This window comes from Nannospalax galili, unplaced genomic scaffold (genome assembly GCF_000622305.1).
Source record: "Nannospalax galili isolate Female #2095 unplaced genomic scaffold, S.galili_v1.0 scaffold387, whole genome shotgun sequence".
Classification (NCBI taxonomy): domain Eukaryota; kingdom Metazoa; phylum Chordata; class Mammalia; order Rodentia; family Spalacidae; genus Nannospalax; species Nannospalax galili.
Genome location: NW_008355795.1, coordinates 853,430 through 879,009, shown reverse-complemented (window position 1 = coordinate 879,009; position 25,580 = coordinate 853,430). Strand labels below are relative to the sequence as shown.

At 42.5% G+C, this 25,580-nt stretch overlaps 1 protein-coding gene across 1 annotated transcript in view; it reads left to right on the top strand.

Moving 5' to 3' along the window:
- The window catches only part of Tnni3k (TNNI3 interacting kinase), a 304,879-nt gene that overhangs the window by 105,233 nt on the left and 174,066 nt on the right, over nucleotides 1-25,580 (top strand). The window contains exons 7-11 of the mRNA XM_008853645.1: nucleotides 1,718-1,856; nucleotides 12,005-12,149; nucleotides 12,223-12,327; nucleotides 17,484-17,578; nucleotides 18,413-18,562. Coding sequence (XP_008851867.1) covers nucleotides 1,718-1,856; nucleotides 12,005-12,149; nucleotides 12,223-12,327; nucleotides 17,484-17,578; nucleotides 18,413-18,562 — 634 coding nt within the window. The remainder of the gene's footprint in view (nucleotides 1-1,717; nucleotides 1,857-12,004; nucleotides 12,150-12,222; nucleotides 12,328-17,483; nucleotides 17,579-18,412; nucleotides 18,563-25,580) is intronic.

Genomic DNA, 25,580 nt, shown 5'->3' with positions numbered 1-25,580 from the left:
TGTGTGCATCTTAACCTGTCTCTTGGGGTCACTCTCAGGGGAGGTAATGCCAAGCTCTGTATGCTCCCAGTTGATATGTAGCTCATTGGGATGCCATAAGTCATCACAGCAACACCAGGAAACAGCTGGGAGCTGACCTCCCCGTCCTCATCCCTTTGGATATAGAGTGCCACTGATGGGCATGTCATGGGAGATGCCAGAGCTGTCTGCCCATGTCTCTTTTCTTATACAACCACAGCAGAACCCAGACTCAGTAGCAGGGTGACCAGTGTGGTTTGTGCATTGAGTGACAGGCAAACCAAGAACTCAGTGAGAGGCCCTGGGTTCTGGCTAGAAGGAACATTTGAAAGACACAGTTCAGTGAAGACCTAGGGGGATTTTTGAGATGTTAATTCATGGAATTGACAAGAGTTGACATCTGAAGAAAGATTCTAATTCTAGACCTTCCCTTCTCCTCCCCCTCCCCCATCCTCGGATCTAAATCTCTGTCAGTATATGATACTCTGTTGGTTAGTTTTAACTGTCAACTTGCCACAACCAGTATTACCTAGGAAGAGGCTGAGAGTCGAGATCAGGTTGGCCTGCAGGCATGTCTGTGGGAGACTGTCCCGATGGTAAGTCAAAAGGGGAAGACCCAGCCCACTATGGGTGACTCATTCCCTAGGAAGGGGCCGGGGACTGTGTTAATCAAGCAAGCGAGCAAGGATGCGCATTTTCTCTTTGTGGTTGACTGGATCTAAGTTCTTACCTAGATTTGCCCACAGTTTTGGACTGAAACCTGAGCTCGTAAGCCAAACAAACCCTTTCTCCTCACAACTGCTTTTGTCAGGATATTTTCACAGCAGCAGAAATAAAATTAGAACAGATGCTCTCAACTTAAAACATCTTCATTCATAATTGGGGTGGTGGCAGACACCTCTTCTCGCTTAGATGGAACTGTCATTCTGACTGCTGGGCCTTCACACATCTGCCCAGCTTAGAAACTGGATTTGATCCCACTCTTTACTCTTCCATTGGTTATATGGGATTCCAAGCCACATATATGAGATTTTTCTTAGGGCAAACTATTCACAGTCAATTGTCCCCATGCCTAGGCATGGAAAGTTGCAAATGGCCTAGCTAAGGCCAAAGAGATGTAGGAAGATGGTTTCTGGTGATTTCAGGAAGAAATTCCTGGATTGAAAAGGACTGACACCAATTCTAAAAGGCACGCATTAGTCCCTTTCACTACGGTGTTTGTTTATAGTGTCGGAAGCTGTGCAGCGTTTTGCTAACACAAGGAATTTCTCATTCTGCTTGTTGGGGATGACAGAAAATAACAGAAAGGACTATGTTTTGGAGGGGCTACTGCACTGTTCAAGTGACAGAATTTGGAATTGCTTCAAGGCTGGATGTCTTGTCAGTGATAAAATAATAAATACCTTTGGTTTAGAATAGTTGGGCTAGAATTTCCTATTAATTTTCATGTGAATGTAACCTAAGAGAAAGCTTTAACTGCACACATTTTAGGCAGTCGAAGGTTCTGCATTGCATTGGAGGGGTAGGATTGAGACGGGCCTCCATGTAGGAGGGCTGGCCAAGAACTCTGTAGCTGAGGATGACCTTAAACGCCTGACCCTCCTGCCTCTACTTCTCCCTCTTGCTGAGCTTACAAATGTGCCACCACGCATACATGATTGATTTTTCGATGCTAATTTCAAATGACTGGCTCCTTCAGGTAACCTGCTTGCTTTTGAAGTTTGGTGCGGATGTCAATGTAAGCGGTGAAGTTGGAGACAGGCCCCTGCACCTGGCCTCTGCAAAGGGATTCTTCAGTATTGTAAAACTGCTCATGAATGATGAGGACAAGGCGGATGGTAAGGCTGTGTGCCTCCTGTGTGCTTTGGCTTTCTCCTATTCCTGCAAAGAAGTTTGAAGCTCATTTATCCTACAGTTCTGTGCTAACTTGTTCCAGAAAACAAAATTTGTTCTTAAGATGAGAATCTTTATAAGCCCAGCTGGTTCCCACACACTGGGCACCCTGGTAGTGGGAAGGGATGTTCCAGACAGACTGGCCCTATTTATTATTATTCACTTATCTTTTTCTTTAATTGGTGTATAATTTTCATATAGAAATTTCTTAAATCTCGATCATACAGTGTGATGACTATTTGTCTCTAAATGTGCACACAACACTTACCAGAATGAGGCACATAGAGAACCTCCCCCATCCGTGCTCTTCTCTTTTCCTTATTTCAGCTCCAAAGGTAACTGGACTTCTAAATACTTAGAACCCCAATTTACTGTTGTCTCTTATCGAACCATGTAATTTTTATTTTATTCTAGTTATAAAATTGTGTAGTGTGTGTGTGGTATATATCCATGCATGTGCACATGTGCACACCAGTGTACATGTGGAGACCAGAAGCACATCTGGCGTCCTGCTCTTCTACTCGCCAACCTATTCCCTTGAGACCAGTGTCTCTCACTGGAGCGAGAGCTGGGCTGGCACATCCCAGCCCTCCTGTCTCTGTTCACTGAAGCACTGGGGCTCTGGGCACATAGCCACACCCAGCTTTTTGTATGGAGCTGGGGATTCAAGCTCATGTCCTCATGTTGGTACAGCAAGTGCCTGATATACTGAGCAATCACCCCAGCCCTGGTCTTTGCATAAGTTTTGTGAATAACTGGTTTCTTTAGCTCAATGCATGGATTTGACATTTCATAATACTTCATGAAGCAGTCTTTTCTTTTATAATGCAGAAGACTGAATCTGGCACAGTTTGTGTCCCGAATCCCTGACTGCATTGCAATATTTCTAGTGTTCTGCTGTTGTGAACACAGCTATTGTGCCGAGTTCTTAGCGTCATATCCACTTATTTCTCTTGAACATGTACAAAGGCATAGAATTAACTGCATATACTAAACCTTTTAGGAAATTTCCAGACAGTTTCACTGGGGTGTTTATACTAATTTTCAATCCTAAATCAACATATCGGGGTTCTAGGTGCTCTTCGTGGCCTTCACAAGAAATAATGTATATTTATTATAAGTTCTAGTGGGGAGAACAGGTAAGGGTGGTTTATTTTAGAAGTTTTCTTGCTGTTCTTATGCTTTTAATTATAAAATAAATGTTGGAAAGTTGATTAGGAGTGAAAGAATAAGAAGCCCACATAGGCTTTTATTTTTGACATAAAGTCATGGAGAGTTCCATACATCTGGCCATTAAAGTGTCCCCAGCATGTCCAAACTTCTCCCGTTGACCCCCTAGAGACCTAATTAAGCTCCCAGCTAAAAGAGTTTCTAGCCTTTACAGCAGGCATGACGCACAGTTCCAAAAGGACAGGGTTGTCAGGCTGTGGGGCTGCCAGTTCCTCAGTTCAAAATTCCGGTTGCTATTCAGTTGATACAGCTAATCAGCTTTTTCATCCAGTGTTAAGGAAAACTCCCAGGCTCCCAGAGAAACCCAAGGCAAGAGGCTGGGGAAGCTTCCAGTTCTCATGTCAGACACTGGGGCCACGTCACTCCGTAGAGATTGAGAAGCATCTTCTGCACTGCTTCCTATGGGCCAACGTGCAATGACCCAGGTGTCTGAACAACAGCTTTACCACAAACAGTCTGTGCTGGCAGGAAATAGCAACAATATCCCTTGGGCCTCGTGTAAGCAGTTTTAGGCAGTCGTCCGTTCTCTTAGCTTAGGTGGAGGTACACTTGTAGGAACCACTGCACACATGACCACAGTTTTAGAGCTGCCTGGCTCTTCATGAGGTCAGGAACTGCATCACTTTTATCTTTGAGGACACCCTCAGCTTTCTATTCTGCACAAGTCCAAAGCTCAACAATGTCAAAACGAGTGTCGTTTATGATCAGCACGTCTCCAGGATCAAAGGACTCTTCTGCAAAAGGCACTGAAATATGTTCGGCACCCCATCCCCTCACACACCTCCATCACAGGGTATAATTTCTAGCATTTTCTTACACAAATACTGCACCCTTACTATTCAGCCATTTTAAAAAAAAAAAAAAACAGGAGACAGCATGAGTCAGGCTTTTAAGTATTTTTATTTCCATCCAGTGCACTTGATATTTAACCCTGTTTTGCACTCAGCCGACTGCAGAAAATAGAGTATACCATGTCCCATTGTGATGGGCATAGCACAGGACCGACGATTAGTAAGTTTGCTTTCTCAAGATGATTGTTTCAACTATACACTTTTTCAATGGTGAATAGACAGAAGAGGAAGATTAAATGAATGACCCCAACAGTACAATTTGAAGTCTAGTATCTATCGTGTGTTTCCATGGTAACAGAATATCACAAATGAGAATACATTCAGGTTACAAAACTGACCAAAATGTAACTCAGAAGGCAGGTTCTTCAGCTGAGCAGTGTAAAGGTCTGGCCTACACAGTCAGATGCCTCTGGTCTGCTTCACTGTGTCTCTTGGGGCAATGAGGAAAGAAATACAGTCCTGCTGGAATTAGGTTGGAAATACAGCCTAACTCCATAGGAAACAACATAATGAGATTGTCCTTAAAATTTATCATTTCAATAAAGTTGAAAACATTTAATTTCGCATTTATTAGTATTTTTAACTCCGTGCTAAATACTAAAGCTCTTTTTTATGACACACTCCTTTAATACGCCATTGACTACCGCAGAACTCTGAGAAGATCTGCCAAGATGGGACTGGAGAGATGGCCCAGTGCTAAGGGCCATACTTCTCTTGCCAAGAACCAGAGCCTGCCTGGCTCCTGGCACCCATGTTGGACAGCTCACAACTACCTGTGACTCCTGCTCCAGGAGGATCTGAATTCACTCTCTTTCTGGCCTCCACAGGCACCTACACACACATGTACACATACCACATGCAGATATACCCACATACATGCACACGCACACATACACATACACACACACACAAATAAATATAATATATTTTAAAAATCTTCCAACATCAGAAAGAAGAGTGCTTTGCTTTTAAAACTGTATCTCGTAGTTATTGCACAGACTTGTTATTGAAAATTTGTTTGAGACACATTTGGGGTTTGTTTTAAACAGTGGCTGGGATTTGTAGTCATTAGAGAGTTAATTTAGAAGTTAATATTTTTATCTTTAAGGTCCATAACCAGGAATAAGGACTATGTGGTTTTCTGTATCCACCCATCTAAATACTCTTTCTTTCAACAAAATATTGGTGAGCTTGTATCCTTTTCAAAGTGGAGGACAGAAGTAAATATTTCCCTAGTAATAGATTACGTATACTCCTTTGTTTGAAAGTCTCCTTTATTTAAATATCATGATAAGATTTTTTTCTAGCTTTTCTGTGCATTGAACCCAGAGCTTTGCACATGCTCAGTTATCACTCTACCATTGAGCAATAACCCTGAGAATCTTATTTTTGAGACAGGTTCTCACTAAGTTATCTGGCTGTCCTTGAACTAACTCATAGCTCAGGCAGGCCATGAACTTATAATCTTCCTGCCTCAGATGTCCAAGGAGCTGGGATCATAAACCTGAACTATTATGTCTAGCGTTAGCAAGATATTCAGTGAGAGAAATAGAATGTCACCCAGACATTCAGTTTCCCTGAGATGAAGTGTAATATCATACAGAAATTTACTCTTTGTAAACTGGAGCAAGAGAAACCCAAGTATGTCACCATCACATCAAAATCACACAGACCGTGGTCTTATCCATGCCTCTCTGGCTAGATAAAGAAGGCTGCCTAGACACCGCAGGGAGTTCACCATGTGGATGATTTTGAAGCTCCATGGTCTTGTTGGGGAAGGTGCTGCTGGGGACGGGAGGGTGCCCAAATGACACGCTGGGAATTGACAGGTGGTTGAGCTGCTTTCTTTACATTTTCTGCCGTGGACTTAGGCCCTCTTGATGCTTTGGGCCCCAGATGGCTCTCTAGTGCAGACTCATGCCATTGACCATTGACTTGCCATGGCTCCTACAGAACATGAAAGGATCAAAAGTCATACAAGTGAAGATAATCAGAATAACAAGGGGCATTGATCTGAAATAAGAGTGTTTTTCTGAAGCACTGATTATGATAAGCCATTCAAAAAAAAATTTTTTTTTTACAATTACAACCTTCGGAGGAGAAGCCCAGAGACTTTGATAAAAATGTTGATCTTGCTTAGGATATTGAAGGCCAATAAATGAGAAGGTTGTCAACAAATACAGCAGCAGGAGCATGAATTGGTGCTTATTAATGGATGCTGGAGAATATGTCAGCAGCAGTAACAAGCTGCCTGCACCTTTTAAATCGTTATTTCTCTTGCTTTTCCCTTCTATTCTTTAAAAAGTTTCCTTCTGATCTTTCCACTTGTACAAAGTTATCAAATAGTAAATGAATTTAGGCAGAAAAATATCATATAATAAGATGAATGTGTACAGAGCAGCCAATCCAATTATTTTAGTCTTAAAGGAAGGAGTTAAAATCGGACCAAGAATTGAGAAGTTTGGTGTTCGTGTATAAAGTCAATTTGGTAACTGGACTTTGTACCATTTGAGGGAATATACTTTGTGCACCTATAGTTTATTGAATTTAACACAGAACATTTCTAAGAAGGATATAAGGAGACAGGTAGAGTAAACATTATTAAATGCATGTGTGACAGGTTCGTACTGATTCATTATAGTCATGAAGTTTGTTAATATTTTCAGTGTGATTCTAACTGAGCTCTTGTAGTCAGACGAGGGATAGGATATCATGCCTCTAATACCTGGCACTGTGGTGATCACTGGAGACCATTGAAGGATGAGAATGGGTCAGTCGCATTTTCTCAAATACTGAAAGCTAACTAGTGATGATTTAAGTATGAATTGTCCAGGTGAGTTTTTATTATTAACTTGAATCATCCTAGAGTCACCTGGAAGAGGGAACCTCAATTGGAGAGTTTCCTAGATCAGATTTCCCTGTGGTTGTGTTTGTGAGAGATTGTATTGATTGATGATTGATGACTGATGCAGGAAGGCCCAGCCCACTGTGGGCAGCACTGTCCCTAGGCAGGTGTGCCTAAGACATGTAAGAAGGCTGGCTGAGCAGGAGCCAGAGATAGTGAGCCAGCATTCCTCTGTAGCATCTGCTTCAGTTCCTACTCCAGTGCCCACCTTTATTTCCCTCTGTGATGGACCAGGATATATAAACCAGATAAACCCTTTCGACTCCAGGTTGCATTTGGTCACATTGTCTATCCCAACAACAGAAAGCAAACTAGAACAGGTACCAAGTAGCACACACTCTTGCATAGAGCACAGAAGAAAGTCAAGCTTAAAAAACACACATCTCCAAGGTCATGACACCAGACAGGTCCCACGGAGATATCTCAATATCTGCCACCAGAGTTCTCTCAGGGTCTCTTGCACAATCAGACAAACCATATAATATATTTTTATGTGAATTTATTATAGTTTATGCCCTTGGGTAGGAAGGGGGTAAATGGGGGACTTACAGAGACAAGCACTGTTGCACCGCAGCTCAGAGCCCGCCAATCCAGACTGCTCCCGGGCCTGCCCATAGTCTCTGTTAGCTTTCACCCAGGCATCTTGGGCCCGCAATCTTGCCCTAGGTCGGTAAATGCCCCCCTCTCATCCATGTGGGTGACATGCTGGGGCCATCTTTCTCTCCATGCCTGCTGCTGTGCGTTCCCCACACCCACTGCCACATGTTCCTGGAGGCTTGTGACTTCTGTCCCAGGAAGATGCAACAAGACCCTCCTTCGACGGTTACCTCTCCACAGTCAATTCTCCCAAGCAGGTTCCTTGGAGGAACCAGGACCTCTGGGGAACACACTCCACCCCTTTCCTCCACTCTTACAATCTTCTGCCAATCTTCTGCTAAGAGCCCTGAGCCTTGGAGAGGGTGACAGATGTAGGGTGACCTATCTTGTATCGGGGGAAGATAGTGACTTCTTGGACCTCCCCATTAGTTGTCTTTAGGCCATGGCCATTGATCTATCTCAGTGGTGTTTCTTCTACTATAAAGACAAATGGAAGGAGGTAGACACATTTAAACAAACATGAATGTAAATACAGATTCCTAGAAGATACCCCAGTAGGTGTACTCTATTCATTATACAGTATACTTGTGATGGCTTCCCCTCTAGGGCCTGTAGCCTTTCTCGACACAAGGCATTGGCCTGGTCTACAGCACCAGATGTGTGTTCCACCCCTAGGAGCGGGCGCTATCCAATTAGAAATTTGTCAGTTGTATGTATGTTGGTGGAGCCATTACTGCACTTGCAGGCATTGCTTGACATGTCCATAGTGTGCAGTATGTGGAATCCATTGTTGAGTAGAATCATTGGGGATCCTTTCTTTCCCAACCATCCGCATAGCGCCTTCTGGCAATATGAACCTCATCCATCCAGTGGCATGGAGTTTGTGGCTTAGTCTCTGCTCCATCTCTTCTTCTCCCGTGCTCACATCATGCAGTGTCCTCAGCAACATGGACTTACCGACCTTTCTAGTGTACAACCGACATTAGTGGCAATAGCCTAGGTGAATTTGAGGACCTCTAGGGTCTCTCTGACCAACAGCTCATAGGAGGGCAACTGACCCCTGGTACTATAGATTTTCTTAACAGTTATACAGTTTGGGAGTCTCTGTTTTCATCCTAACCAACCATGAAACTCCCAAGAATCTTACAGATATCGCTGGCCTTTGCCTCTTCAGGTATCTTTTAAATGGGTTTCACACTTGTAAAACACTCTATGGAAAGTTAACATTATCTATTAAATCACTCATAGACAAGGTCTCACAAAGCATGGAAAGGTTTTGTCCATTTGTATTAACAGTTTTCCCCATAGATCCTTGGCATGAGGATGGGTACGAGGCATTAATTCGGCTTACTCTTTACCATTTTTAGTGATCCCTTTGAAGTCATTTCACACTTGGGGGATTTTACATGGGGTCTCTTTGTATTCTTTTATTCTTGATATACTTACAGGTGTGGGCTCCAGTTGCCTGACCCTGCACTGGGCTAAGGAGGCAGGGTGCTTCTCCTGTCCCCACTGCACTTGTTAGTTCCCTGAGTCAGATAGGCCCTGGGTCTGCCTCCTGACTCTAGCCACATCTGTCATCTTCCCATTGACCACACCTGGTTGCTGGGGGAGAACTTGGTGGGGAAACCTGCTTCCACCCCTAGTATAGCCTTTGTGAGAAGAGAAATTGTATCTTATTTAATCTTTAGGGATTCTGAACCCCCCGGGGACAATTTTTATTCTTTGAATGCCTTTTGTAAATTGTTCTTCTGGTTTTAAAGCCTTCCAGAAACTCCTTAGTACCGAATTTGATTTTCTATCAATCTTTTCTTGGGGAATTTGGGCTCTACATATGTATTGCTACATTTGTCTTTTAGTAACACAAATGGGCCATTTCTTCTGTCTGGTCTCTTTTATATCTCTCATAGGGTGTTCTGTTATTTTACAGACATGTTTTACATGCTGGTCAGAATCATTTAAATTTGCCAAAGCCTCTCTCACTTTACAAAGATCCTGTCCCATTAAAGGGCTTAGTAAAACCATTAAAGCCCCATACCATTCTCGAGGTCCCAATTGAATTAAGCTTTCCTTCGTATCTCTGGTGAACACTGTCTTATCTGGCCCAGTGAGCTGGACATCATATATTGCTTTTCTCATTCCTAGTTCTCTCAGTAATGCCTGCCCCTCCTTTATAGTCCTCCAGCCCCTGCTAATCATGTTAGTCTCCCTTGGTAACAACCATGTATCTTTAATGCCTTTAACCAGTCATTCCACTAATGACTGGTCCCCCCTGCATTGGCCTAGGTTGAACAGCTTACATCGCAAGGATGGATGGGTGGGTTATATAACTCAGCTGTGAAGCTTCTGAAGGACTTAGACTGATGTCATTTGCTCCCACGTCCCATACTCTCACAAGCCACGTGGCTAGGGGCTCTCTGCTTGCTTGTGTTTTCTAATTTTAGCAGTTCCATGTGGAGTATTTCCCACCTACAGCACTGTTGGCTTTTTTTCCTTTTGTAACAATGGTTGAATCTGAGGGGCAGCCTTAGCTACTTTTATTTTTAGGTCATTTTCTTTTTTCTATTATCTGTCTTTTCCTCCGAGTCCTTGGACTTACACAAGTCAAAGTCTCCCGCTTTTTTTCTCCCTGGAGCTCTGCAACTGGGTCTGCCAGGACTTCCCTTGCCTTTTCAGCTTCCCGGGCCTGGGGCACATCTTTTATTATGCAAAGTGGCCATGCCCCCTCTCTGGGTGCTCCATTTCAGGGTAAAAGTTTTTCTAGCCTCTGGACAACCTTTAACAAATCTTCACATACCCACAACATATCCCCACATTTACAACACAGCTGTGGCCCACACTCCTGCATGGCCGGCCTCTTCTTAGTAACCCATTGTAAAAACCACATCAGCACAGCCATCAGCTCGCTAGCTTTTTCCAGACTTCTGAGGTTTGTCATCAACGCCATCCTGTTGGCTGTGCCAATTTTGTCGCCAGAGTTTTCTCCGGGTCTCTTATGCAATCAGACAAACCATATAATATATTTTTATGTGAATTTATTATGGTTTATGCCCTTGGGTAGGGAGGGGGTAAACGGGGGACCTTAAAGGAGACAAGCACTCTTGTACCATGGCTCAGAGCCCGCCAATCCAGACAGCTCCCGGCCCACCCATAGTCTTCGTTAACTTTCACCCATGCATCTTGGGCCCGCATCTTGCCCTAGGTTGGTAAATTCCCCCTCTCGCAACCATGCCGGTGAGGCTCTGGGGCTATCTTTCTCTCCACTCCCGCCACCACCTCATGTTCCTGCTGGCTCTTGGCTTCTGTCCCAAGATGGCTCCACAAGGCCCTCCTTCGGAGGCTAACTCCCCACAGTTGATTCTCCGCAGCAGGCCCGGTCCATTGGAGGAACAAGGACCCCTGGGGAACACAACGCCAATGCTAGACACACAGAGCTCTCTTCCCTACAGCTTCTCTGTGGTCTCTCTCTCTCTTATCCGGAGCCCCTTGTGATCCCTGTCTCCTGTTTGGATATTCCCCTTGGTCCCCCTCTCTGGTCTAGATATTCCCTCTGGTCCCCTTCTCCAGTCTGGAGCCTTCCTCTGCACCCCCCTTCTCTCTGGAGTCCCCCGTGGTCATCCTCTCTGAAATCTGAACCCTAATGCAATGGTGTCCTGGAACCCACATTGTCGGCCTCTTTGCTACAGTGAGATCTTGGTTTCCCATTAAATGCTTTCATTCCAGAGGTTTCCTTAGCTGTCCTAAGAGTTTATAAGACTGTGGACCAAAGAGAAAGACAATACGGATCATCCTCATGCTTGGCTTTAAGTAACCTATTAGGGTAACCTCATCAGTAAGGTCGGTCATGTGGGAAATGCTTTTCCCTTTGTATTATGGTGGTGATTCTCAGCTGAAGATTCACAGTGCCCCCTGAGCACCCTTACCAGCATTCACCACCACTGCGACAGCCAGTACTGCTGGCCTTGGTGCTCTGGGTGGAACCTTTAGTTTATTATTTATGCATTTATTTGGAAGTATGCCACAGCACATGTGCAGAGGTTGAGGACAACTGGATAGAATCAGTTCTCTCTTGCTACCATGTGGGTCCAAAGGATTGAACACGGGTCCTCAGGCATGATGACAAACACCTTTACCCCCTGGGTCATTTCTACCATCCATGACCTTAAACTTTTTAGCATCCTTTAGCAGAAACAAAAATCTGTTTGGAAGGGGATGTAAGGGAATGGTCACAGGTGCCTTGGGATGTTTATTGGTTTCTTGAACCATACTAAGGTACAAAGCATGTTTGATTAGATGCATTCCAGGGAATCTGTGAACACTAAAGGAAAGCCTGTTTGATGTAATAGTGATATACATAATTAAAACTTTTAAAATGGTGGCACTTAATTTCCTCTATTATTATCATTAATTGAGAATTTCCAGGAGTATCTGCAGCACTTAGGCTCTACACAGGAAGGCTGAGAACCAATGGGTTCCTGATAACACAGCTCTGTTTTCTTACTCCCTACAGTGAATGCTCAGGATAATGAAGGCCATGTGGCTCTGCACCTCTCCTCTCGCTTCGGACACCACGATATAGTAAGCTATCTGCTTCAGAGTGATCTGGAAGTTCAGCCTCACGTTGCGAACATCTACGGCGACACCCCTCTGCACCTGTGAGTCTGACTTATCGTTCCTGAGCTCCTGCTAGCTTCCTCTTACTTAACACAATATTTTCCTCCAATCCAGGGCATGCTACAATGGCAAGTTTGAAGTTGCAAAGGAAATTGTTCAAATATCAGGATCTGAAAGTCTGACCAAGGAAAACATCTTCAGCGAGACAGCTTTTCACAGGTAAAATAATCTTTATGTACACTACTAGTCACTAAGGTTGGCTGGCACCCCTCAGCACCCTAAGTTGTGTACACAAAGCCGTAACAAATAGTGGCAGATGTTGCAATCAGAGTGGGTGTGGAGTTGGGGCAGAGGACAAGGAGCCTGAGGTAGATTCAGGAAAGAGAGGGTGGAGGCAGACGCTGCCGTCAGCACAACAGATGGGGCCAGAGCCAGATGCTGTATTCCTGGCTCAGCCACAAAGACAAGAACTGATGTTGCCAAGGCAACAGGCCTATCAACATCTGTAAGCATATGGCTCGTATTCTCTCTGTGGAGAGCAAAGAACCTCTTTGCTCTGCAGAAAGCTGCCAAAAGGGACTGTGGCTGTAACCCTCCTCCAACAGGAATCTCATTAGTAGGATTCATCAGCATCAAATATGACACTTTCTCCCCCACTGTCCTAAACCTTATGTGCAGATGTGTCTACCTAAGTTATCTATCTGTCAGTCTGTAAAAGCCTAGTCAGGATGGTTTTGAGACACGTAAGATTCAGCTCTTTTCTAGGAAGCCATGAGAGCCCTTTCTAGTGGACTCTTGGAAAGCATTCTGCAGGAACAGCTGGGATTGGAAAAGGTGCACCCAAACTAAGTAAATAAGCGAACAAAGGCTGCTAATAACTTCGAGGCCCATTAGCTCCCTAAAACGTCCAAAAGGAAGGTGGATACTCTACAAAATTTAAAGTCCTCATTTTGGACAAGTTGCCATTTTGCTATAAAAATTAATGCATGATAATTTGAGAATAACAAACCTTGACTGTAAGATCATTTCCCTAAGTAATGCATACTTCTTAGCTCATTTGCAACCTCTAAAATGGTGTTCAAGATGACTATACATAATGTTTGTTTTGCCCTAGTGAGTAATAAAAATGGAGACACTTTTTCATTCTAAAGTAAATTTAACCTATACAAATCTCACGGGAGATTTCAGGATTGTCTTGGTTTTTCAATATTTAATTTATTATTTGTATTTTACGTGCATGAATGAATTGCCTGCATGTGTGTAAGTGCACCCATGTCATGCAATAACCATGAAGGTCAGAAGAGGGCATCAGATCCCTTGGAACTGGAGTTAGGGATAGTTGTTAGCTGCCATGTGCACTCTGGGAATTGAACCTGCGTCCTCTGCAACAGTAGCCAGTGCTCTTAACAGCTGACCACTGAGTAATCATTCCAACTCTGTTTTGTTTTGTTTTATTTAACTACCAAAGAATTTGGTTAACACACACCAGGTTGTTTGCACCCAGTTTCTCATTTAATTTGCGTAAATTTGGGGGGGTTGCTTGTTTTTTGTTTTGTTTTATTTTGTTTTGTTTTTTACTTTTCTTTTCTTTTCTTTTCTTTGCTTTGCTTTGCTTTGACAGGGTCTCCCTAGTCCAAACCTGCATGGACTCACTCTGTAGAACATATTGGCTTGGATCTCAAAGATCAGCCTTCCTCTGCCTACTGAGACCTGGGATTAAAGGTGTGCCCCACCAGGCCTAACTAATCTGCATAAAGTTTTGAAAGTTGAAGAAAAGGAAAGTTCAAGGAAGCTAAGTCACAGGCAGATGTTCTTCTGTCTGGAAGTTAATGTGCCAAATGTCTGCCTAACTCAGAATCCTGTACTTTTTACATGTCTTCTTGTTCGAGTACCACGTTTTTCTAGATGCACAGTAACAGAGGAGATGCAAGAGTTTTTCAGGTCAAACTGTTGGTCAACATGGATGGGCCAGTGAAATCTGGCCAAGGAAAGGGAAATTGGGAGAACTGACGTGACATGTAACTGACACAGACAGGTAGCTGCTATTTTCCTCTCTGTAAACTCATGCCCCTTAGAACTGACACCTTGAGCTACTTATCAAATAGTGTTCTTGCTCTATAGACAGGACTTGGAACTGTCATCACAGGTTGATAGTCATCTGCAGAAGTTCATCCGTAAGAGGGTCATGAAGAGAGAAAAACTATCAGTCTGCTTGGTTTATGTTGTTTCAATCTGTGCCTACTGGGAGTACAGATTAGTATCTCCTATTCGAGTCATTTTCATCATGTACTCACAGAAGGAGCTCTTTACGATAGGAATCCACTCAGAGCACATGTTTTTTCTTTGTATACAGCACAGGACTTTGTGCACAGCAGGCACCACTTTCAGCTCTGTTACTCTCTTTGTGACTATGTTTTAGTTACTTTTCTGGCTGGTGACTAAGCACCTGACAAGAAATAGCTAGAGGCAGAAGGGTTTGTATTGTCCCAAAGGTTGAGGGGAGAGTTGAGCAGCTGGTGGCCTTATCCACAGTCAGGAAGCAGAGGTGAGTTCTGACACTCAGCTGGCTTCCTCCTTCCCGTTTTTTTATTTAATCTAGAACCCCTGCCCATAGGATGGTGCCTCCCACATTCATGATAAGTCCTTAGTTAATTTTCTTTGAATGAATCCTCACAGAAACACCCAAAGGTTTGCCTCCCTAAAGCCTGAAGGGTTTCCTAATCCAGCCAAACTGATAATCAAACTTAACCATCATATAGACATATCCAAATATACATGTGAATATATATACATGCATGTATACATATGTACATGCGCATATGTGTGTTCACATAAATGTATGTATGAATATATATTTTAACTTACCATTTCCTATGTCTAGTTTCTTAGAAAAGGGCTAATACGGCAATATGGAAAATGTTCTATTAAATTCGTAGTGTTGAAGATCCTGCTTATTATGTAAATATTTACACGAAGTTGTTGATAATTAATCTAATTATTCAAGAAAGAATTATTAAGGACATGCCTTGTGTTGATGGCAGTAGACACATCAAGATAACAGACCCCTTCTTTCCTTAAAGGAGTCCCACTGCAATGTCTAAAGGCAACAGACATGTGTGTGTAATATGTGGCATGTCCCATTGAACTAAAATGAAGAAGCCATAGCATAAGGGGGCTCTGCCTCTGTTCATGAGGTTTCACAGGAAGCCAGTGATGTCACTGTGTGACACATATGTGGCATTTCATTAAGATTGACTTCTTCAAGGCCATCCCAGGAAGAGGAAAAAGTAAGACACAGTGAGCTGGTGAGCTCCAGAACCAAGTCCCACTGTGGCCAGGATTACACATGGTTCTTCCCAAAATTGGATGACGAAGCCTCATCTACCCAGGGCTTAGAAGTACAGGAAATGTCATCATCTTGTCAAAGAAAAACTATTAGAAAGGGAATTTATGACATTAGTTTAAGAAAATCCAGTTATCATTAGTGAATGTGATGGTTGATCTTTATTTTCTACTTGACTGGATTTAGATATACTTCTGGGTGTGTCTCAGGGGTTTTCTAGAAAGGTTTAATGAGGAGGGAAGAACCGTTCTGAATGTGAAGGACATAATCCTGTGAGAAACAGAGGAAGCAAGGGGGAGTGAGCTGAGCAGCAGAGTGCATGTGCTCTGCTTCCTGGCTGCAGAGGTAGCAGCCCAGCTCCTCAAGCCCCAAGTCAGTGCCGTCTCTGCACCAACTGCATCCCACTTGGCTGGGAGCCCAAAAGAGCCCTCCCTCCCTTTCATTGCATTTGTCAAGTATTTTTTACAGCAAAAGAAAAGCAACTAACGCACACCATTTATTTACCTGACACAAAATATTTTTTTCGGCATATCTCAGCCTTGACAGTAAACAGTAGGAACCAAAAATTCCAATTAAGTAGCTCAACAAGTCTAGTAGCAAAATATCCATAAAAATATCGTTTGCTTTGGGTCCTAAAATACGTCCATTTTCTTTCCAGCTGGAAAAGCTGACAATGAACATCGTCATCTCCGTTTGTAATGTGATCCCATAAGCACAAATGCACTTGAAATTTCAACAGCAGTGGAGCGAATAGCGAGGCCGTTAGGTCATACTGGAGGTGAAACAAGTGTTCAAGGTCAGGATGAGACCTTGGCTAGGTGTGCAGGAGCTCTGTGCTTGGAGAGCACAGCCAGTGCACCCTTAGGAAAATCACAGATAGCCCTTACCCTTTGGTCATAGAAAGTTGGAGGTTAGTGAATGGTTTTCCCCAGGGAATAATTTCAGATCGTTACCCCAATTTAATGAAAGCTTTCTGAACCCATCTCTCTTACAAGACTGATTATCCTAGGCATAATTCCTTGGTTAAAATACTAGAGCTCTTACTCCACTCCTTGATTTCACCGGATGCGATGCTGTGCCCCCTGGTGTTGCCTCTTTATTATCCGTTCTTCCCTCCCTCTGTCTTACATGTCTGCTTCTTTCATAAACACACCAGTATCTGGACTAGTACTAGACTGAGAACTATTGGAGACTGATGGCTACTGGGTGAGGACAGTAGCCTTACGTACAATCTCTAGATGGGCTGGCTAGACTCTGGTGGACGAAATCACACTGAAGGACATCTGGGAACAAATGCTTGACTGGATAGAACTTAACATGGACTAGATGAAGTCTGGTGGGCGGAACAGGGGCATAGGTGGGGAGGTGGTCTAACCTTGATTAAGAATTCTTGTATAAAATTACAAAAGCTCGGGGCTGCAGAGATGGCTCAGTGGTTAAGAACACTGGTTGTTCTTGCAGAAGACCCAGGTTCGAATCCCAGCACCCACATGGCAGCTAACAACTGTCCGTAACTCCAGTTCCAGGGGATCCGACAGCCTCTTCTGACCTCCACGGGCATTGCACGATGCGGGTGCACTTACCTACATGCAGGCAATACACACATGCACATAAAAATAATAAATAAAAATTTTTTTTAATTACAAAAGCTCAATAAAATTTTTTTAAATCTTCCATAGATTAAAAAAGAAAACCAAAAAAAATGTATCACTGCCCCATTCTAGAGGCTACATCTACAAGATCAAGGCTCTGTCAAGTGGGGGCGATGGTGATCCTGTTTTTTTTCCGTTAATCCTTCCTTCTTGGTCATCTGTGTCCTGATCTCCACTTCCGACAAGGACACTGATCTTATTGGATTACGAGCTAGTCTAATGATACCATTGTAAATCAACTACCTCTTTGGAGACACTGTCTCTAAATACTGTCCCATTCTGAACTCTTGGGAATTAGGACTTCAGCATTTTATTTTCAGAGGGACATGAATTGATTCATAAAGAGAGTTTTTTATCTTTCTTTTTTTGGGTTATTGCAGTGCTTGTACCTATGGCAAGAACATTGACCTGGTCAAGTTTCTTCTTGATCAAAATGTTGTGAGCATCAATCACCAAGGAAGAGATGGGCACACAGGTAAAAATGTCATGGCTCCAGGGATCTGTTGGGTCTCAAGAACAATATTGAGCCAAGGAGGAAGAGGATAATGGGAATTGCAACCCCCATGAGGAAGGGTGTTTTTTAATATCTTATTTATTATTTTTATTTTATGTGTATGAGTGTATTGCTTGCATGTATATGAGTGCACCCGTGTCGTGCAATGCCACGGAGGTCAGAAGAGGGCTTTGGATTCCCCTGGAATTGGAGTTAAGGATGGTTCATAGCCGCCATTGGGTGCTAGGAATCGAACCCAGATCCTCTGCAAGAGCAGTCAGTGCTCTTAACCACTGAGCCATCTCTCTAGCCCTGAGGAAAGGTATTTTATAAGTTGACATCATTTAGAATTAATGGTGAATGTTGACAGTAAGTGGATTGAGTTTTGTTCAGGTTCACTGTTGGGCTGAAGACTGACGTATACTTGGTGCATCCTTGGTAAGAACTGACATACACTCAGTACATCCTTGGTACCTGGATCATAGGCAGACTGACCACATCACTCAACTCCTGCCTTGGTGCTCAAGAAAAATATTACTTTGAGTCTTCATTATTTCTCTTGTGTACACAATTCTAATTCTAATAACTAACACTAAACTCAAAAATTACTATAGATATAGAAATACAAAAAATTACTGTAAGCGTAAACAATATTTGGAAGGCTGCCTAGACTAGAATACTTGTGTTTACTCGATATAAAATCCATTCATTATCAAACATCGAGCACTGATTTACGTCTCTGGAAACAATGCTTTTGAAAATGACAGTGCCTTTTCCTCCTCTTCTCTTTCTTCCTTTCGTTCTTTCCCATAACAGCCTTACACTCTGCTTGCTACCACGGACACATTTCCCTGGTTCAGTTCCTACTGGATAATGGTGCAGATATGAATCTGGTGGCTTGTGATCCCAGCAGGTCTAGTGGAGAAAAAGATGAGCAGACGTGTTTGATGTGGGCTTATGAAAAAGGTATGTTTTTAATCATTGCATTTCTGCAGTGACACGTTGAACTGTGTGCATACATTATGTCAATGCATCAATAATTCTTTTGATTGCATGGCTTGTACCCTCCCACTTTCCCTGTAGATTGTGTTTGAGTCTCTGGGGACTTGGATCAAAGAGTCCGATAGACCATCATTAGAGAAGGCAGCCCAGCTGAAGGAGTTCTCAGCATTGACACTTTGCTGAAGGAATAGGCCGCTGCAGCTCCAGGTTCAGGAGAAGCGAGGCTAAGATAGATAATAGTATAGCGCACCTAGAGCAGGTCTCTGCCTCGCAGAGGGAATTTTGGAGGTAGATCCAAATGTTCAAAAAAGGTTTCTAAAGAAAAAAGAAGTATTTGTTAGATTAAACCCTGCTAATAATTGTGTTACAAACATGCAAGGGAGAATTGACACACAGAACACAGCTCTCACCTTAAAGGCAATAAGACAGTTTGTTCTGGAGACAAATGTGCATTTATTCTATGAGACAAATAACCTAGAAACACAAATTTAGGTCCCCCTGCATATACCCCAATACCATAATCCAATACAGTAACAGTTTTATAAGGTTTCTAGAGAGGCAAATTAAATAGAATCATAAATCGAGACCTTTCAAGTACAATGATGGAAACATTGACTAGGTGGGTTAGGGTGAGGAGAACTGCTGTGGGCCTCAGGTGTGAGCCGATGGCATTCTTAGCTTCTGGGTTCAGACATTCCAAAAGTAGTTACTTAGTAGTCACAAGGATCTTGGGTCACACACAGATGTGGGCAATAAATAACTATTTAGGGGTAAAGGTAGCCCAAGATCTTTCAGTTCTGGAATTGTGATAGTTCTACCCTCTCTCTAAGCACCAAAGTTCTAATGGCCAATCAGCCTTGTAGAATGTTTAATACAGGGACGGCTTCATCAGCAGCCTCAGTTAACAAGAGCCAGCAATTAACATTTCTTCCTCTGACAATATGCAGGTAACAAGCTCTACCTCATAAGCTTGTAAAGACTAAGTGAGAAACTGTATGTTAACTCCTTTTATCAGCAACGTGACTTAAGCATCTAATGATGTAACAGGTATTCTATAGCAGAGATGGTGCTAACAGGCCAGAAATGAGGTACATGAACACAGATTCATTTACAGGCAGAGGTAACTGGAGATACTCAGACGTGAAACTGCATTTTTGCGATTGGTATTTTGATATGTTGTGTCTTACAAGTGAGGACCATATATGCACGAGTGACTAAATAATTTAGAGTTTTCAGGTGACACGGGATGGTATACATTGTCATTAAATTATATAGTTACAAGTGAATACTAAGTATCAGACACACAAGAAATACTCTGTATGATTTTATTTGTGACTGCATTTTTTAGGATGTTTAAAGTATATACGGAAACATACTTCTAATTTTTAAGGTAAGAATTCTAAAACACCATATTGAAAGGCTAATTACAAAGTGGTGGTATTTCTCCATCTGCCAAGCTGATATAAAGGTTTTATGCCAGAAACAGAGTATAAGAGTCCGTCAGTGAAGGGACAGATGAAGTTTTGATGCATAAATGGGGAACAGTTGTAAGCCCAGGGACAAAGAGACAGAAAAGCACACCCACTTAAAGACAGCTGGTGAACAAAGAGAGGGACATTACTTTGACACAGACAAGTGAGCAGCACAGTGATGTGGACAACAGGCACCTGTCCATACATTCTGTCCATCCACCCAATGGAATCGAACCAAACCCAACCAGTACCCAGGTGAAATCTTCCTGGCCCACACCCTGGGCTCCCCACTGACCTTCTCTTCCAATCTGACCCCCAAAATGGTCCATTAACTCATTTCCCAGTTTATGTGACTGGAATGCTGTGGGGTGCTGTACCATGTCTGGAATCTGTTGGCTAACAGTTTGCAAGATCCACCCACCCCTTACAGATGGTTGTAGATGGTTCATTCATACTGCTGTGTAAAGCTTTGCAACTGTATCACAATTTATTCCTGCATTCTGCTGTAATCGGACATTTGAATGTTTCAGTTTAAGAATTCCATGCTATGAACACTCACTCATATATGTAAGTGCGTGTTTTCTGATGAGCCCGAATACATTTCTGTTAGGTAGAAAGACTTTCTGTTCGGTATTAAATGCTCAGTATCTCTGTATCTAAGTATCAGTTGGAAAATCTTCCACCGTTTAAACCTTCAGGGACCTAAGTTCTTTTCGCTCAGCACATCACATTTGTTGAAGTGATTCTCAGACAGCTTTTCTCGAGAAATCTGAGTTTCAGAGTAAGACTGTTTACCGAGCATTACTCTTCCGGAAGGCAGCTCAGAAATTGCTGCTGCAGTTCTCTCTACACAGAGGCTGAGTGTATTTGTTTTTTGTTGATTGAGAGTGATGATGGTTGAAATCTGGTTTTATTTATTTTATTGTGTGTGTGTTTTTGCGGAAATTCACTCCTAACAAAACAATGAATCGTTGTGTAGCTCCTGAGACTTCTTACCAAATGTCAGCAGAGCCAAAGTTCAGCTGATTGGCCACTCCCCTCTCCAGCCTGTACCTCTCACTTCTATTTGTCCAACTTCTATGCCAGGTACCAGTGTGGATTCCATCATTACTGTGAATTTTGGCAAAGTGAATGTTAGTCCCCAGGAGACAGATGGATGGTTTGCATATGTTCTGGGGCAAAGCAAGGCAGACCAGTAAGATGAAGTTGCTGTTATTTCTCTCACATTATTTTCATGTGTTGGGGAAGATTGAAATGGCCTTGTTAGTACTGACAACAGTATGCAGTTTATGTTTGCCTTCAATAAAGAAATACTTTCTCACTTGGAGAGGGACTTACCAAACTGGTTGATGAGGCATTCTAAACATCTTCCCTGAGCAGAGGAGGATGAAGTTGGGGAAGCAATGAGGGCCCTCAGGGTTCCCTCTTTATGGGATAGAGGGATGCAGGACTAGTTCCTTCCTGGTTTGTCAGGTACCCTTTTCCATCCCAGCAGAGAAATCAGATGGAGGCTTCACAAGCAGGACCGCTTTTGGAAAGACACTTTTATCAGGAGGACCCAGCAAAGGCTATCTACAAATGCAGCCTGACACAGAGTTATAAATTTATGTAAAACATGTTATGTTATGAATTTTTTTGGTAACTCAATTGTGAAATCCTCCAGTATGAACTTTGTAGATGACAGCATTGTGTGGTGATGCCAAAAGGTTGAGTTACCCTTTTTGAATATCTCATCCTACACAACCCTCTTAATGGAAGACTGAATCTTTCTCAATACCGTGTCTTTCCTAATGGTTCTAATTAAGATTTTTAAGCCAACCCAAACCAAATTTTAGCTAGGCTTCATTTCACTATTCTAATATAATAAAGCTGTGGGTACTTTAGAGTTCTATAAAGTCATCTATTCTTTCAGAATACTTTATAAAATAATTGACTCACCCTGGGTTCCTATGGAACCATGGTGAAAGTTGTCTATTTGCGTAGACCTTCTAACCTGTAGAAACCAATATCAGTTTGGGCAGATGCTTCCTGGTGACCTCAGTTCTGCACAGGAAACAACTGGTTAAGCATCCACCTTACTAGACTGCTTAGAGCTCCAATTTTACAGTATTTTGAGTACTTCTCTTGCCCAAGAGCCCCCTCCTTTTTCTACAATTCCATCTGAAAGGGGAGCTCTAACCGTCTCACTTGGATTTGTTCTGCCCTTTCCCTGGGGCACAAAGGACTCTTATGAATCCATTTAAATTGTCCAGAAGAAATAGCCAGCAGCCCACTTATGTTCAAATCCTCTGCCTAAGCAGCAGTATGGAATACCCATTGAAAAGATCTACACATAATCTTACATCCATTGCATTAAAAATGAAACTGCCGGATTGAAAAGATTGAAGCCAATTAGAATTGAACCCATAGTTCAATAGCCTGTCTGGCAGGTAGATTTGAAAGGGCTGCCTTTGACAAAGAAAAGAGCTCTTTTATGTCAGGCTGTTTAGGGTCAGAAAATAACCCAAACTAGAAACAGAACTAAAAACTTCGTATTTGCCTTCAGCACTGACAGCAGTTAAAGTAATTTACAGAGGCTCCTATCCCAGTATCTAATTACCCAGAATACAATATTTATATAGAGCAGAGGTGCCCTAATTCACAGTGACAGGAGCTAGAGTTGGAGAATTAGTGGTAAGTGAGAAAAAACAATAAAAATCGAGGCTCCTGTCCCGTGATATATACTTTGTTCATTCCTCCTGACAAACGTAGTACGGTGTCAATTCTTTATAGTAAATGGACCATAGCATATTCTCCAACAGTAATGAAGTCTCACAGTCATGACGTTTACATTTCTTAGTGAGAAGTGACTGAGAGATGATGGAGACGGAGAAGCAGAAGAAACGGTAGAGGCCTGCTGCGGACTTTCACTGGTGGATTGCATCAGGCAGAGTCTGTACTTAACTCTAACCTAATTGGAGTTTAGATCTATGATGAATGAATCTTGTGCAATGTGCTCAGACTGGGGACAAGGGGGCGGGGAAAGGAAGGGTTAAGCAATAACTTTAGATGGTTGACATTTCTAAATATGCATTGTTTTACTTATTTACTACTCATTTATTATTTAATGTGTATGAGTGTTTTGCCTACATATATGTAAGTATACCACATATGTGCAATGCCTGTGGAGGCCAGAAGAGGGTATAGAATCCACTGGAACTGGAGTTACAGACAGTTGTTAGCTACTATGTGGATGCTGAGAACTGAACCCAGATTCTTGTAAGAACAGCCAGTGCTCTTAACTGCTGAGCCATCTCTCCAATCCTATGCATGATTTTTTTTGATATTTTATGTTATTTCTATTTTATGTGTATGAGCATATTGTCTGCATATATGTAAGTGTGCCCATGTTGTGCAATGCCCATGGACTTCAGAAGAGGGACTTAGATGTCCTGGAACTGGAGTTATGGATGATTGTTAGCCACTGTGTGGGTGCTGGGAACTGAACCTGGGTCCCCTTCAAGAGCAGCCCGTGCTCTGAACCATTGAGCCATCTCTCTAGTCCAATGATTATTTTCATACTAATTGCTTTTCCACATCTTTAGTTACTTTCTGCTTGAGATATAAATAATAACACTAACAATTACTAAAATGGAAACCTTTTATTGTCACTGTACAGAGATGATACAGAAATGTTTTTGAAATGTAATTACTGTAAGGATCCACATACTTAAAATGGGCAGTGATGACTTACATCCATGAAGTCTGTGCAGCATATGTATGTATATCTGTATAATGATCCAATGAGCAAATAACACATTTATTCCTGTTTTGGTTCCTTGAGGCAGGGTCTTATTCTGTAGTCTAGGTAGTCTGGCTGGATGATACAGAAATGTTTTTGAAATGTAATTACTGTAAGGATCCACATACTTAAAATGGGCAGTGATGACTTACATCCATGAAGTCTGTGCAGCATATGTATGTATATCTGTATAATGATCCAATGAGCAAATAACACATTTATTCCTATTTTGGTTCCTTGAGGCAGGGTCTTATTCTGTAGTCTAGGTAGTCTGGCTAACCACATAGTCCAGACTGCTCTGGAACTCAAAGGAATCTTCCTGCTGTTGGGCTCCAATTACTGGGATATAAGGATGGGCTACCATGCTTTGCCAAAATAATTCTTGATATCAGAATGTTCTTGCTATTATGAAGAATTTGAGACTTAGCTGCTAAGTAACTCTTACCCAAAAGAGCTGGGAGCAGGGATCCAGCACCAGCAGAATTCTGACTCAATGCAGAGTCTGAGTTTTTAGCCATTTATCCCCAAACCAAGCAGATCTAAGCCCAAACTCCATTCTCTTAATGACCTTCAACAAGTGGTTTAACCTCTCTCAGCTTTCATTCTCAAGCTTAAAATGAGGAAATTAGCACTAGCTTTATGGGATTCTGATGAAAGCTGAGAAATGTGTTTGGGACATAATGGATTCTCAATAAAAATTGTGGTATTTTTATTGTTAAGTGCAGTGCAGAGGCTCAGCTGAATCCATGTAATTCTCGACACCCAGAGTTCCTCCTCCTTTAACATATACTTCAATGTACAGTAAGAAATGCTATGTTAGAATGGAAAGCAGCCTTTAGACCCACTACTGAAAAGTCCCTGCCAACCCCACTGGACAAACTGGCAGATAGAAAGGCATGCAACCTTTCATTGCTGATTTTTATTTATGGCTCAGACCATACCACTAATCTAAGATTGTTTTCATTTATATGTATGATTATGTATGCCTGAATGAGCCTGTGAGCAACACATGTGTGCAGGTGCCTAAGAAGGGCCAGAAGAAGGCATTGGGTTCTCTGGACCTGGAGTAACAGGCAGCTGTGTGCCTCCACATGGGTACTAAAAACTGAACCCAGATGTTCTGCAAGAGCAGCAAGTCCTTTTAACTCCTGAGTATTCCCTCCAGACCCAATATCACTCTCATTAAAGCCTCAAGACTAAAGCAAGTGTCTCTATTGAAAATATCATTAAAGCAATTTGAAAGCATAGTTAGATGCCAATAAAGAAAATATGTGAAAACTGGGCAGGACTTTATAAACTTTTTTCACTACAGCAAGGTTTTCATGGCTTATCTCAGGATGATCATCATGAAGCTCCTTGCCATGGTTTCTGACTACCACACTGGCAGATTGCTACTGAGACTTGGATCTAAACAATACCCAAAAGTCAAGATGGCAAGTAGCATCCATGGTCTCCTACATTTGCTTTTTCTCCTGGCACCCCAGTCCTCCCAGAACTCTGGCATTCCTACCTTGACTTCACTCCCTGATGCATTATGACCCGACACAAAATAAACCATATCCTCCCCCCAAGTTACTTTTGGCCAAAGCGTTTTATCAAGGCAGCAGAAAAGAAATGAGAATAGAAATTGGTCCCAGGAGTTGTGCGCTGCTGTGCTGTAGCTGACCACGTTGGAGGATCATCAGAGCATTTGCAACTGGGGGCTGGAAAACCAAGTGAGTACTCAAAG